The 14,607-nt window shown below is 31.5% G+C and overlaps 1 protein-coding gene across 3 annotated transcripts in view; it reads left to right on the plus strand.

The window, feature by feature from the left end:
* Nucleotides 1–14,607, plus strand: part of LOC114337486 (protein ENL) — a 136,682-nt gene that overhangs the window by 50,059 nt on the left and 72,016 nt on the right. For all 3 annotated transcript variants that reach the window (XR_007700085.1, XM_028287933.2, XM_050657986.1), the window contains exon 2: nucleotides 2,090–2,319. Coding sequence is in view for 2 of the 3 variants with exons in the window: in XM_028287933.2 (XP_028143734.2) it covers nucleotides 2,090–2,319 (230 nt within the window). In the remaining variant the exon portion in view is untranslated. The remainder of the gene's footprint in view (nucleotides 1–2,089; nucleotides 2,320–14,607) is intronic.

Below are 14,607 nucleotides of genomic sequence, written 5' to 3' on the forward strand. Positions count from 1 at the left end.
CTGTTGCGGGGTTTTCATCTGTGACTAACATAGCTGTGTCGTCTGCGAATGTTGTAGTCGTTACATTTTCGTTTGTTGGTATGTCGTGTGTAAATATTAGATATAATATAGGACCCAGAACACTATCTTGAGGGACTCCAAATCGTATAGGGTAGATTTTTGATGTATCTGTTTGATCCTTGACACGGTAGTACTTTTCTTCTAAATATGATTTTAGTATAGTAAACATTGAATCAGGAACGTTCATTTTTATTTTGAAGAGCAACCCTTTGCCAGACTTTATCAAAAGCCTGACTGACGTCAAGAAAAAGTGCAGAACAGTACTTTTTTTCTTCAAAAGTTTTATTTACTATATCAAGACTCTATGAACTTGTTCTATTGTTGAATGCTTCTCTCTGAAACCAAACTGGTGATCCGGAAAAGATTGTTATCAGTTATTATCTTCATTAGCCTGGTCGCTAATAGCTTCTCAAATAGTTTAGCTAGTACCGGTAAGAGACTAATAGGACGATAAGAGGTATGTTCGTGAGGTGGTTTACCATGTTTATGGATTATTATTATATCAGCAATTTTCCATTGCGTTGGTACAATTTTGAGCCTTATTGCGGCGTTGAATAGTTGTGTTATCATAACTACACCTTTATCTGGTAACTCTTTTAAGATAGTTCCTGTTATAAGGTCATAGCCAGGAGCTTTTTTGGTTTTCAGTCTATATTGAATAGTATTTTTTACATCTCTTTTTGTTACTTGTTTAATTTGCTCACTTGGCTGTTGGATTGTTGCTAGACTTTCATAGATAGCCTCATCTTCTTCAGCACTGACAGAGGGTAGAGGTTGAAAAACTTCTTCAAGATATTTTCCAAATGCCTCTGCTTTTTCTTGATCTGTTCTCGACCATGAGCCATCTGGGTTTCTTAATGCTGGTATGTGTTTACTGGGTTGTTTTAATTTCCTGGTAGCCTTCCAAAGTGAATAATCGATATCTGCTATTGGTGTTAAATTTTGAAGATAATTTTCGATGTACGAGTTTTTGTGCTGTAGTATTGTATTTTTCAACTGTCTTGCGGCTCTATTGTAGTTCGTTTTGTCTTGATGCTGCCTTGTGTTTTACCATATCTTTCTTAGTCTCCTCTTCTCTTTAATTTGGTTTCTTATATTAATAGGATTGTTTCTTTTATTCTGTGTATCTTTACATTCTCGAGTGGCATTCCAAGCAGCTTCTTGGAGAAGTGTAGTAAATTCGTATACTGCCAATTCAAGTTCATCTTTTGTTTTGAGAGAAATATTAAGGTTTATTTTTTGATGTATTTCTTCCCTGAACTCATTCCAGTCGGTTTTATGATTGTGCAGTTTTGCTGGACGTTCCTTCTCAACAAATCTTGAATTTAGCGTCGCTATTACGGGGGTATCGTCTGAAGCAATTTCATAATTTGGTACAATATTGGGATAGCCTTCTCCAAAACCTTTGCTTACAAAGAAGTCAAGACAGTCCGGAAGTCTACTAGGGTCAGTGGGCCAGTAAGTAGGTGTGTAACTAGATAAGTGTTTGAGATGTAGTTCCTGCATTACTTGAAAGAGGATTCTACCTCTAACAATATCTAATTAAGTTTATGAAAAATCTTACCCAAGTCACTGTTCACTCACGTATTGATCAACGTCGCATGCGGCTACTTCTCGTATGAGGTTTAATTGTTTTTAGCGGATTAGCGGTGTGTCTATAACGGATTAGCATTTTACGCTATTGCACAGAGAGAAAAAGCGTTTATTCCGCTATAGATGAACCAAGAGAAAGGTTTGCACTGAGAGAGATGTGTTATCTTCGACGGCCAACAATCAAGAGATTTTTAGCCTTCGGCGGCTAACACAAGAGAGATAGAATATTCGGTTTTAGTTCACAAATGTCCCTACCAGGGTAGGGATGAAACCAGATACTAGAAACTATTACTCAGTATATAACTATTATATTCAAAAAATATAATATTATTTCTGGCATGTGAAAAATTGAACTATTACGATATTTTGTTATTATACATCAAACGTATATATTTTAAAAATATAATAAAAATAAAGTAATATATTTTATTTGTAGTTGTAAAGGATCCGCCGTTTTCGATCAGAGCCTCTGGGTATGCCGGTTTTATCATTCCTATCGATATATACCTGAAGAATAATAACGAACCGAAAAGGATAACATTTGATTATGATCTTTATCTTCATTCGTCTGGCCCTTCGATTCATAGAGTACAAAAAGAGAAACACACATTTCCCAGCCCGTCTGAAGAATTTAGAAGTAAGCTGTTGAAAGGAGGAGCAATAGGGGTAAGTATTTGGCATTTACATATTTTTAATCTTTGTATGATCCGATACATAGAGTCAAATTCAAATCGCGAGACTGAAAATTCTTAGAAATAGTCCATAGCTTATACAATAAAATGACCATAGTATGCTTTTTCTCATGGGCATTTTTCAGTGCGTCACAAATGATAGAAAAAAAGGTAAGTCCGTGATAATACACGGATAATACATGTGACTGTTGTCACATTTTATTTGCAATTTGGCATAAAAACAAATCAGTTGTGTTTATTGCATTTATAAAATGGTATTTTCTTTGATTTGTATAGTCTTATAAATTGTACAGCTTATATTCATAGATATACTATCGATAACTAGAATAAATGTTATAAATGTCTGTAATCACAGACGTGCCTTTTTTCTGTCACATACAATTTAATGCGTTAGAAAGAAATCGAAAAACTGTGACGCACTGAAAGATGCTCATGAGAAAAAGAATAGCAGTCATTTCAGGCCATATTATCTCCTCCACAAAATAATGTCTTCTCTTACTACAGTCCGTCCAATATACTTACCGTTGCACGTCATTATCTACGTCAGAGATCTAAGTTGACATTGTTGCCCAATTACAAAAATTCTTGAATTCATTTTAAATCAAATATCACATAGGTTTGGCGGAAGTGGATTAGGTATACAACAAAACAAATTAATATTCCATGTGAATAAATAAAAACTTTAGGAAAACAAGAATTGAGTTATCTATAATCTTACGTTAAAGTAAATAATAAAAACAGTAAATATAATAAAACAAATACTTATGTTATGTAGTAAAGAATAAAAACAAATGGGAAGTATCATCATCGCAACTGTCAAATAAATTTTACCAATTTATGCCAAAATGTCGCCTTTGTTCGATCGCAGCTAGGGCTCCACGGGCGACAAATTTACGCTAGCAGTAGCCGTAAAACGAACTTAAGGTTCCGCGGAACGGAATAGGAATAGCCGAACTGTACCGACTACGCACAAGTCCTGTAGTCGCTACAGTTCGGCTATTCCTATTCCGTTCCGCGGAACCTTAAGTTCGTTTTACGGCTACTGCTAGCGTAAATTTGTCGCCCGTGGAGCCTTAAGTGTAATCCGAACGCTTTATAAAAACGCTTTATATTCCACTTATACAAATCAAATAAAACAAGTTAGGGTATGTTTCTTTAAATGTACATTAATAGAAATCTTCCAAAATATTATTTCTACGCGTATATATTAAAATATGTCTATAATAAATTTACAATCAAAATGCAGTAGAAATAAACAAACCAAGACACGTTAAATGCTACTAGGAGCACTCCCGAATCATACTTTACAATGTTACAATGTATATGTTACGGTAAGAGTAGATAATTGGTAATTGTGTATAATTACCGGTAATTGTATACAATTGCCAGAGTCGACGGTAAATGTAAGAAATTATTTTCAATTATCTACTTTTATCGGTAATTGTACACAGTTATCATTGTGTAAAAGTATACATTGATAAAATAAAAACAATAAATTTGAACAGCTATTCAAAAAGTGTGATTTTATTGAATTAAATTAAAAACAAGAGACATTTTGTTTAACCTGAATTGAGTTTTTTTTGCCAGAATTAATACTACTACTTTACCTATTTACTACTTTACTTATTTAGTATCCAATTCGTATATTTCATTTTAAACACTCATAATAACAGCCAAAACATTTCTAGAATCACTTCGTGCCCTGTCATCATCTGGCACTCATTAATTTTACCGTATCACCGACATTACCAGGAGAAAATTTCAAGTTTGATGTTTTAAGCATTTTCTTCGCTTGCTTTTCAAGACCTTCCTTTGCACGTGTCCGTTTAATTGCAAAAGAATCTTGCCTCTCTGAATTGTAACAGAATCCTGCCTTTAATTAGAAGGAAGTTCTTTCTAGAATCGCGTTAGATTCATTCACTGATGGTTGGTCAAGTTGTTTTGGTTCTTGTTCTATTAGAAGCTCATTTGGTTCATCCACTTCTGCTTCTTTACGTTCTTCAGAGTCAGGACTTGACTGGTTTTCTTCTACTTGTTGTACCAATAGTTCAAACAACACACGGTAAAGAAAACACTTCAAATATACTAAAAAAAAAAAAAAAAAAATAGGTAGGTAACATTATTGTTAGATAAAAAACACGAAGCACATTGCCAAATCAGGATATAAACACTTTTGATGTCTCAATCAACACTGCAGACTGAAGACTGATTACGCACGAGGTAAACAAAGCCATTGCACTTGCGTGTCGATCGTTATAATTTGAATTTCTTACTTTTACCAAGATCTTATGGGAAATGTATACAATTACCGGTAAAAGTAGGAAATAAAGGGTTTTTAAAGAAAATTTCCTACACTTACCGTCGACTCTGGTAATTGTATACAATTGCCAGATTATCTACTTTTACCGTAACATATATATGTCGTAGGCAATCGGCGAAACACGTCATTCCGTGAAAAGCCTAGTCATTCCACGTATTGCCGGCAAACGCTGTATTACAATCATTATTACTTTGTTTGACTGAAATTATGCGCCATTTCAGGAACTGCCGTCTAAGGTTTAGGTAAAAAAGAGACTTTTTGCTAGCAGTTGCCGCTAGGGCATCTATGCCATTTCGTTCGTTGCAATCCGGGACTGCACGCTGGGGTTTGTTTTGGTTGGATCGGGGAGAGCAGCATATGTGCCTCCTGATGAGAGACTAATAAGTTTCGAAACCGGTAGGGGTGCTTGCGGCACGCTCTGATTGGACTAGAATATGGTTCGGCTGTGTTTTCGTTTTGCAGCGAAATTGAAAATGGTTATTCATTTTTGAACCCCATTTAAATGCGTTTATCACTTCAGGTCCCTATTCGCCCCGTGCGTGACCATGGTGGGGGTACCCTGAAACGATGCCAGCGTGAGTAGCGGCGAAGTATAACAATATTGGAGCTATCTTTGTAATGATTAACTATTTAGATGGGAAATAAGCCATAATTAAATTTAAAAAATAATTTTATTAACGTTTCGAAGCCCAAATCGGGTTTCGTTGTCAAAATACAAAATGCTACTAAATTAAACAAAAATGCTGTTGCTAAGTAAAAAAATTCTTCTAATAATTTGTTTAATCTGACTCATTTATATTGGCAATTCAGACGTATATTATACATTTTAAAGTAGAAGATATCATTTTAAAGTCTTCTACTTTAAAATGATATCGCCAATATTTATGAGTTGCGTTCCTGGGACAACTTTACTAAAAGATAGTTCATTCGATTACGTGAAATCAATCCCAACTCAAGAATATCCGTCACAAATACGTCTGAATTGCCAATATAAATGAGTCAGATTAAATAAATTATTAGAAGAATTATTTTACTTAGCAACAACATTTTTGTTTAATTTAGTAGTATTTTGTATTTTGACAACGAAACCCGATTTGGGCTTTCGAAACGAAAAATAAAATTATTTTTTCAATTTAATTGTGGCTTATTTCCCATCTAAATAGTTAATAATAAAAATGCCACAAGGAAATAGCTCCAGAACAATATCTTTGTAATGTCATTGTCATTGTTTTTATAACAAATTTTATCAAAAATGGTAAATAAATGTTGCTTATTTACATAATTGTAATAATAGCCAAAATAGTACACTACCTAAGCATCAAAATTAATGCACCACCTTAAGAATGGGACATTTTTGATGTCTCGTTTTTCCTAAACCTGTTGTCCGATTTAAGTGATTTTTTAGTATATTATAGCATTATTCTTCAAGAATATCGACGTAATAATATTATTGCTAAACATGTAAATGTCATTATATACCGGATGTAAAAATGATAGTGTGTTTTTTCCTCAAAGTTTGGAACACCCTGTGGAATATTCTAGCGTATATAAATAATGAAATTAAAACTGTAGCCTTAGGCTTTATTAAAATTTCGCTTTTTGGTTCATTCGCTTATGTGGGATAATAAAGAAGTTAGGTACTTTAACAACTAGCCATGTTATTCATCACTACAGTGTGTTTCTAAATAAGTGCGACAAGGGGTATTTCTGTATACAAAAATAATGACCGTTTGTTTTATAAACATATGTTCACAAAAGAGTTTCGTTTCCGAGATACGGAATGTTGAATTTTTTCTTACTAACTAACGATTTATTTATTGATCTAAAACCGGTTGAGATATGCAAATAAAATTTGGTAGGGTTTAAGAGGTAGTTATTGCGTATTTTTTGACATACAATTAAGAATTTTATATTCACCATTGGCGTGCATACGGGATGAATCTAAAATGTTTAAACCCGTATGCACGCCAATGGTGAATATAAAACTCCTAATTGTATGTCAAAAAATGCGCAGTAACTACCTCTTAAAACCTACCAAATTTCATTTGCATATCTCAACCAGTTTTAGAGCAATAAATAAATCGTCAGTTTGTAAGAAAAAATTCAACATCCTGTATCTCGGAAACAAAGCATTTGCGGACATATGTTTATCAAGAAAACGGTCATTATTTTTTCATGCAGAATTACCCCTTAAAGTTTGTCGCACTTATTTAGAAACACCCTGTATTGATGAATAACATTGCTAGTTGTTGTTAAAGTACCTAACTTTTTTATTATCCAACATAAGCGAATGAGTCAAAAAGCAAAATATTAAGAAAGCCTAAGGCTACAGTTGAGTTTTAATTTTAACATTTTATATACGCTAGAATTAGGCTATTGATTATGTATTTTAGAAAGGAACTACAACGTTAACGGGGTTTTATTATTTCGTATGGTCAATGGACCTCTAAATAATAAAAACCCGAGGAGTGCTACCATTTAAAGGGGTGCGTTTTTGAGAAAGGGGTGAATTAGTCCCTAGGCACAGGGCGAATTAGGGTGAGTTCTATGCACTTTTGGTACAACCGTGTCTACAGGAAAATTGTTCCAGGTTAAATTTACTATCGAGACATCACCTTTTAAAGTCAAAAATATTTTTTTTACAAAAATATATTCAAAAGAAAAGCAAGAAAAAAACACAAATGATAGCAATTTTGTTTTTTGCCCCATAACTTTTTTCCACGGGGATATGGGTATAGGCATTGCTTCACGGAAAAAAATCTTCCATCCATTCTCTTTAAAACAGCGTTTGGTAGAAGTCTCTATGATTTATATTTTCCAAAACATGATTTTTCAAAGTTCGCCACTCACAGCGATTTTGGCCCATTTTGCTTGTTACTTCTCAAACATTGTTCTGTAACTTTTTTCTACGTAGCTTTAGGTATATGCATTGTAACATTTAGTAGGAAGAAACGTTAATTACCCTTAAAATGGTCTCCTATAGAAGGCTATATGGCTAATTTTAAGCAAGATATGGTTGTTCAAAATTTTATACTTTTAATGATTTTTGATATATTTTACGATTATATTTAAATTTCTTATTATAACGTTTTTTATGGTATATTTAGGTATATACATTGTACAATAAAAAAGAAAGCTTATTTTCTGTACTTTAAAATAGTGTATCGTAAAAAATTCTAGGGCTATTTTTAAACAATATATGCTTTTTCAAAATGTGACATATACACATGCAATAGGTCCTACTAAGTTGAAAACCATATGGACAACTTTTTTATTATTAACTTTATCAAAAAAAAAAAATTGTTTATAAAATGCTCTGCATATTCTAAAACCTAAGATGCAATCATCAGATATAAAATTGTATCAATAGTGTACGGGGTATATTAAAAAATATGAATTTTGCTCAAGAGTAAAGTACCTTTATATTTCACAATATCGAAAAGTGTTATTAAGAAAAGTTATTTGGAATTAAAAATTATGTTATAATGTGCAATTATATTCTTCTTAATGAAAAAAATAAAAAACATTTAAAATTTTTCTTAAATTACGGATACCCTTGGATATCCTACGAAGATCTTGTTTAAAAATAGTCCTAGAATTTTTTGCAATACACCGTTTTAAAGTAAAGAAAACAAGCTTTTTTTATTTTACAATGTACATACCTAAATTTACAAGGAAAAAATTCACAATGAGAAATTTAAAAAATAATCATTAAAAATATCAAAAATTATTAAAAGTATAAAACCTTGAAAAAGCATAACTTGCTTATAAAGAGTCGTGTTACCTTATACAATAGACCATTTTAAAGGTAATTGACTTCTCTTTCTACCAAATGTACCATTGTATATACCTAGAGATGCGTAGAAAAAAGTTACAGAAGAATGTTTCCGAAATAATGGGGAAAATGTCCCAAAAATGATGTGAGCGGCGAAATAAAAAAAATCCTATTTCAGAAAATATAAATCCTAGAGACTTTTAAAAAATTTTATTTTAAAAAGGAAGGATAGGAGTTATTTTTCACTAAAGCAATGCCTATACCTATATCCCTGTGGAAAAAAGTTATGGGTCAAAAAACAAAATTGCTGTCTTTCGTGTTTTTTCCTTGCTTTTCTTTTGAATATATTTTTGTAAAAAGAAATATTTTTGACTGTAAGAGGTGATGTTTCGATAGTAAATATAATCTGGAACAATTTTTCTGTAGACATATTTGTACCAAAAGTGCATAGAACTTTTCCTAATGCACCCTGTGCCTAGAGACTAATTCACCCCTTTCTCAAAAACGCACCCATTGAAATGGTAGCACTCAGCTGGTTTTTTAAAATTTAGAGATCCATTGACTATATGAAATAATAAAATCCCGTTAACGTTGTAGTTCCTTTTAGCTCTCTTATTTTGAACATTATCAATAGCCTAAATATTCCACAGTTTGTTCCAAACTTTGAGGAAAAAACACACTATCATTGTTATACCCGGTATACAATTACACTTAACTTTTTAGCAATAATATTATTACATCGATATTCTTGACTAATAAAGTTGTAATATACTAAAAAATTACTCAAAGCTGACAACAGGTTTAGGAAATACGAGACATCAAAAAATTCCATTTTTAAGGTGGTCCGTTAATTTTGATGCTTAGTGTAGTTTTTATAGACCTCTAATAATTACTAAATTAGATGAAAGTGACTAGGAGGAGTGAACTGAAAAGACAAATTCACACCTAATAATGTAATAAATAGCACCAGATTCATCTTCTTTTTGGTTGACCATGTCGGCCTTCGACGGTAATCCACTAATCAGTAACGGACAACTTACAAGACTAATAACAATAATACGTCGCTAAAGAGTTCTAAAAACAACAGTTTTTATATAAATGCAGATTAAAAGTCTAAAAGTTAAATGAATAACTAAGAAAACACAAAAAATCGCCGATATAACTTAGTTAACCTATGAATTTTAAATGTCAATAGTGACAAAATTTCATAATTTAAAGGAGTAAACGACCAATATTTACAAACAAGCATTACAGTGCGGTAAATTTGAATTACTACTCCTAATTTAAAAACGAGGATAGATTTTTCCCTTTCTGATTCGTTTGGGGTTGAAAAGATAAATTTTAATGAAATTTTAGAAACCCAATAATACTACATCCATTTTTTTATTTATTTATTTATTCACGGGCAAGTCCTATTCAGATATAAATGTTACAGTGTTCTAAATTATATACATTAATGTTAACCAATTATATAACATAAATTATCATAATATAACATAAAAAAGTGGTTTGAGAAAAAATAATTCTATGAGTAGTACAGTTACAAAAAAAGAAAAAAAGAATAAGATAACATATAGGTCAGTACAATTACAAACAAAAGATATCACCTAAATCAATTCAGAAATGTTCCAAGGTGTAACGGTTTTGAGTTATCTAATACATACAGGTCATGTACCACTAATCACAATACAAAAGCTCTGGCCGAAAGTATTAAAAAGTTAGGGAAGAAATATGATTTTTAAAGCGGGAAACTGATATATTAAAAATTTCGAGGTTATTTAATGAGTTAGCTAATCGAAGAGTTCTAGGAATAAATGTGTTGTGAGAATAATTGAATATATGAAAAGAGACATAAAAGGTTTGCACCTGCCTAGTCGAACGACTGGGGACAAATAGAGATATTTTGGAGAGAAGCTCGGGGCAATTACACAGCCCGTTGATAATTTTAAATAAAATTATTAAGTCTCTTTGTTTTCTGCGTACCTCAAGAGGAGGTAAGTTCAGTATGCGCTCTAATACAGAATAGTCATAGTATACATGCATCTTAGTAGCAGTATATCTCAGAAAATTGTGTTGGACAGCCTCAAGTTTCAGTTTATGAGTAAAGTAATAGGGGGACCAAATTGTGGAACAGTAATCGAAATGAGATCTAACCAGGGAGAAATAAAGGGATTTAATAGCTATGTTTGTAAAGTCTCTGGTGGTTCTTTTTATAAAGCCAAGCATCTTCATAGATTTCTGTATTGTACTGGAAATGTGTGATTTATAGCTAAGGGCGGAGTCAAGGATCACACCTAGATCCCTAGTTTTAGAGGCAGAATGTAAGGTCAGATTATTTATACTATATTCGAAGATGATTGGATGATGAGTTCGATGGAAACGAAGAATATGGTATTTGGATGCATTCAAACACATACCATTTTGCATACACCAGTTAGATAGGCGATCAATATCACCTTGTAGACTAAGGGCCGGTACTTTATGCCTCGATTAACAGCCCGTTAGTTAACGGAGGTTTAATCGGGACCTCTTTAGGGTCTCTTGCGTTGTAATAAATGCAATTACAGTGTTACAAGTATTATAATAATTACAATAAGTATAATAATAATTATAATTCCATTTATTACAAGGCAAGAGACCCTAAAGAGGTCCCGATTAAACCTCCGTTAACTAACGGGCTGTTAATCGAGGCATAAAGTACCGGCCCTAAGTGAATCAGCCTCACATATGATTATTTTAAAACATTTTAAATCATCAGCGAATAACAAAGTTTCACCCACTTGGAAACAGGGTATTAGATCATTGATAAATATATTAAACAACAGAGGTCCCAAGTATGATCCTTGTGGTACACCTGAGGTAACAGAGATGGTATGAGAATAGTAATGATTAACCCTGACAATTTGCGATCTTTGCGTAAGATAGCTCTTGAGCCACTTCAATACAAGCCCATCAACTCCGTATAAATAAAGTTTATGAATCAAGAGCTCATGATTAACTTTGTCGAAAGCTTTGGAAAAGTCAGTATACACAGAGTCAACTTGTAAACCCCTCTCAAGAGCATCTGTCAAAAAATCAACATATGTTATGAGACCCAATTCTGCAGATTTTTTGGATGTAAATCCAAATTGTTGGGCCCCTATAATTGGCGAGAAGTCACAACTTAAATAATCGGAAATACTATTTATATATAAATAGGAAAAATATCGTTAAAAAACGAATTATTAATAATTTTCAACTTTATATGTATTTTTCATATGCTTAACCCCAAAAGTGAGATCCAAAAATGTCAGTTAAAGGCGCTAGGTGTCGCGTCAGTGATGCACGGAACGAATAGTACTGGGTATTGGTATACTTCAGTAATAGCAACAACAAAATCTTTCTCAATAAACCAGTTGTTGACAAATAACATAATGTGAATTCAAGCAATTAACAAAAGTGAAATTGCATTTGGTATTTTAGGAGCAGAATAAACAATAAACTATCTAATGTTTTTTTAATGTTCAAAGTTTGAGTGTTGATAAAATCAATAATTAATTAAAATGATATTGAAATTTGTAATTCTATAAATTTTCTTTTTGTGTATGAAATATGTAAAACTTCAGACTCTATAATTTATTATTATATACAGTCCCTACAATATACAGGGTGATTGATTAGTAGGGTAAAGCTCAATAGCTCCGCTATAGTAATAGATAGCAATAAAAGTTATTAACAAAAATTTTAGCCACCTTTGAGCTTCACATTACAAAATTAGTTAGAATGTTACAGGGTGTTCGATAACACAATGGCAGACCAAACTTATGTTTTTTTAAATGGAACACCCTATATTTTATTGTAAATTCGAAATACTGTTAACTTCTCCATCACAAAAATATAAAGGTTTGTTATGTTATACAGGGTATTTACAAAGTTATAACCAATTTTATATGAAAATCGTAACAAGTTCAACTTCCTGTATAAATAAAAATAAGCAAAACAACAATGGTTTATTAATGCCATATTTTTTAACGTATTGTCAAAAATTTTAAGAATGGTCGATATTGCTAATTTTCTTTATATCAAATACAGGGTGAGTCAAAACGCAAGTACATTATTTTTTCAGTAATTTTAAATGGAACACCTTGTATTTTATATCACTATTGAAAAGTACCATTACCGTACTTTAATTTTTAGATATCATTCCCTATGTCTAAATTTATTAGTTTTCGAGATATTTTCATTTTTATGAATAAATAAATAAATAAATAAATAAATAAATTTTTCAATGGACCAGTAGCGTGGCCACCCAAATCACCAGAATTTAATAAACTGGGCTGATTTTTTTGGGGTTACGTTAATAATGAAGCTTATAAAATACCTCCAACAACAAGGGATGAGATGAAAAATAGAATACAAAGTGTATTTCGATGTGTTAATTTACAAATGCTCCCTAGAGTAAGTAGCTCATTCAATGATCGTTTTTAGGCATACATAAATGAGTTAGGAGATAATTTTGAACACCTTATGTAATTAAATATTAAAAATATTTTATTAAAAGTAGCTTCCAATTTTTTCAAACATGTTTTTTTGCAAAATGTATTACTGATAAATTATGTTTCGTTCTTTATTTGTTACATTGTTACATTTACATACAAAAGTAGTGTTTAATTGTCTTCACAAAATATTGTATTTTGTGTTTGTGTGTTTTTTGGTAAAATTTATTACTAATTTTCTTTGTTTATTTGTTGCATTTACATAAAAAGATAGTTTTTAATTGTTTCAAAAATGTTGCATGTAGTGGTTGTGTTTTTGTTTGTAAAATGTATTACTAATAAATTATTTTTATTTCTTTATTTGCTACAGTGTTACATTGATTACCGGATTGATAATCGGTAATCTTTAATTGTCAATTCAGTAATGGCTTACTTAAAATTTAGATAAATTTAAACACCTAAAATAATTTGCTCTGAAAAATGAAAATATCTCGAAAACTAATAAATTTGGGCATAGGGAATGTTATATAAAAATTAAAGTACGTTAATGTTACTTTTCAATAATGATATAAAATACAGGGTGTTCCATTTAACATTACTGAGAAAATAATGTACTTGCGTTTTGACTCACCCTGTATTTGATATAAAGAAAATTAGCAATATCAATAATTCTTAAAAATTTTGACAATAAATAAAAAAAAAATATGGCATTAATAAACCATTACTGTTTTGCTTATTTTTATTTATACAGGGAGTTGAACTTGTTACGATTTTCATACAAAATTGGTTATAACTTTGTAAATACCCTGTATAACATTACAAACCTTTATATTTTTGTGATGGAGAAGTTAACAGGATTTCGAATATAAAATAAAATATATGGTTTTACATTAAAAAAAACATAAGTTAGGTCTGCCATTGTGTTATCGAACACCCTGTAACATTCTAACTAATTTTGTAATGTGAAGCTCAAAGGTGGCTAAAATTTTTGTTACTAACTTTTATTGCTATCTATTACTAGAGCGGAGCTATTGAGCTTTACCCTACTAATCAAACACCCTGTAAATACCGTTGCACGTCATCCGTGTCATAGCACGTGATGTCACGTCACATGCTACCAACATGAAATATTTAAGTTGTAGGTGTGTTCCTTTTTAGAATCGTTTAGCTGAGTACACTGGAATTACAGTCACTAGCCATATTTCATTATATACGCGTAGAAATAATATTGGCAGATTTCTATTAATGTAAATTTAAAGAAACATACCCCAACTTGTTTCATTTAATTTACAGTCGGAAAAATGAAAGAATACCCATGAAAGATCACATCAATCACTTATTTTGTATTTGCTGCCTTTTTCTATAACAAACGTTTGTTATTTATAGAAAAAGACAGCAAACACAAAAAGTGATTGATGTGATCGTTCATGGGTATTCTTTCATTTTTCCGACTGTATATAAGTAGAATATAAAGCGTTTTAATTAAGCACACTTGTTCGGATTACACTCGTAACTGCGATCGAAGAAAGGTGACATTTTGGCATAAATTGGTAACATTTATTTGACAGCTGCGGTATTGACTCTTCAGATTTGTTTTTATTCTTTAATATAAGTATTATATAGTCCGTCCGCTATAAATTTTCCCATGCGGTACGATTTATTTTCAATCAAATTAAGTCAAAACAGAAAGTG

This window comes from Diabrotica virgifera, chromosome 8 (genome assembly GCF_917563875.1).
Source record: "Diabrotica virgifera virgifera chromosome 8, PGI_DIABVI_V3a".
Classification (NCBI taxonomy): Eukaryota; Metazoa; Arthropoda; class Insecta; order Coleoptera; family Chrysomelidae; genus Diabrotica; species Diabrotica virgifera.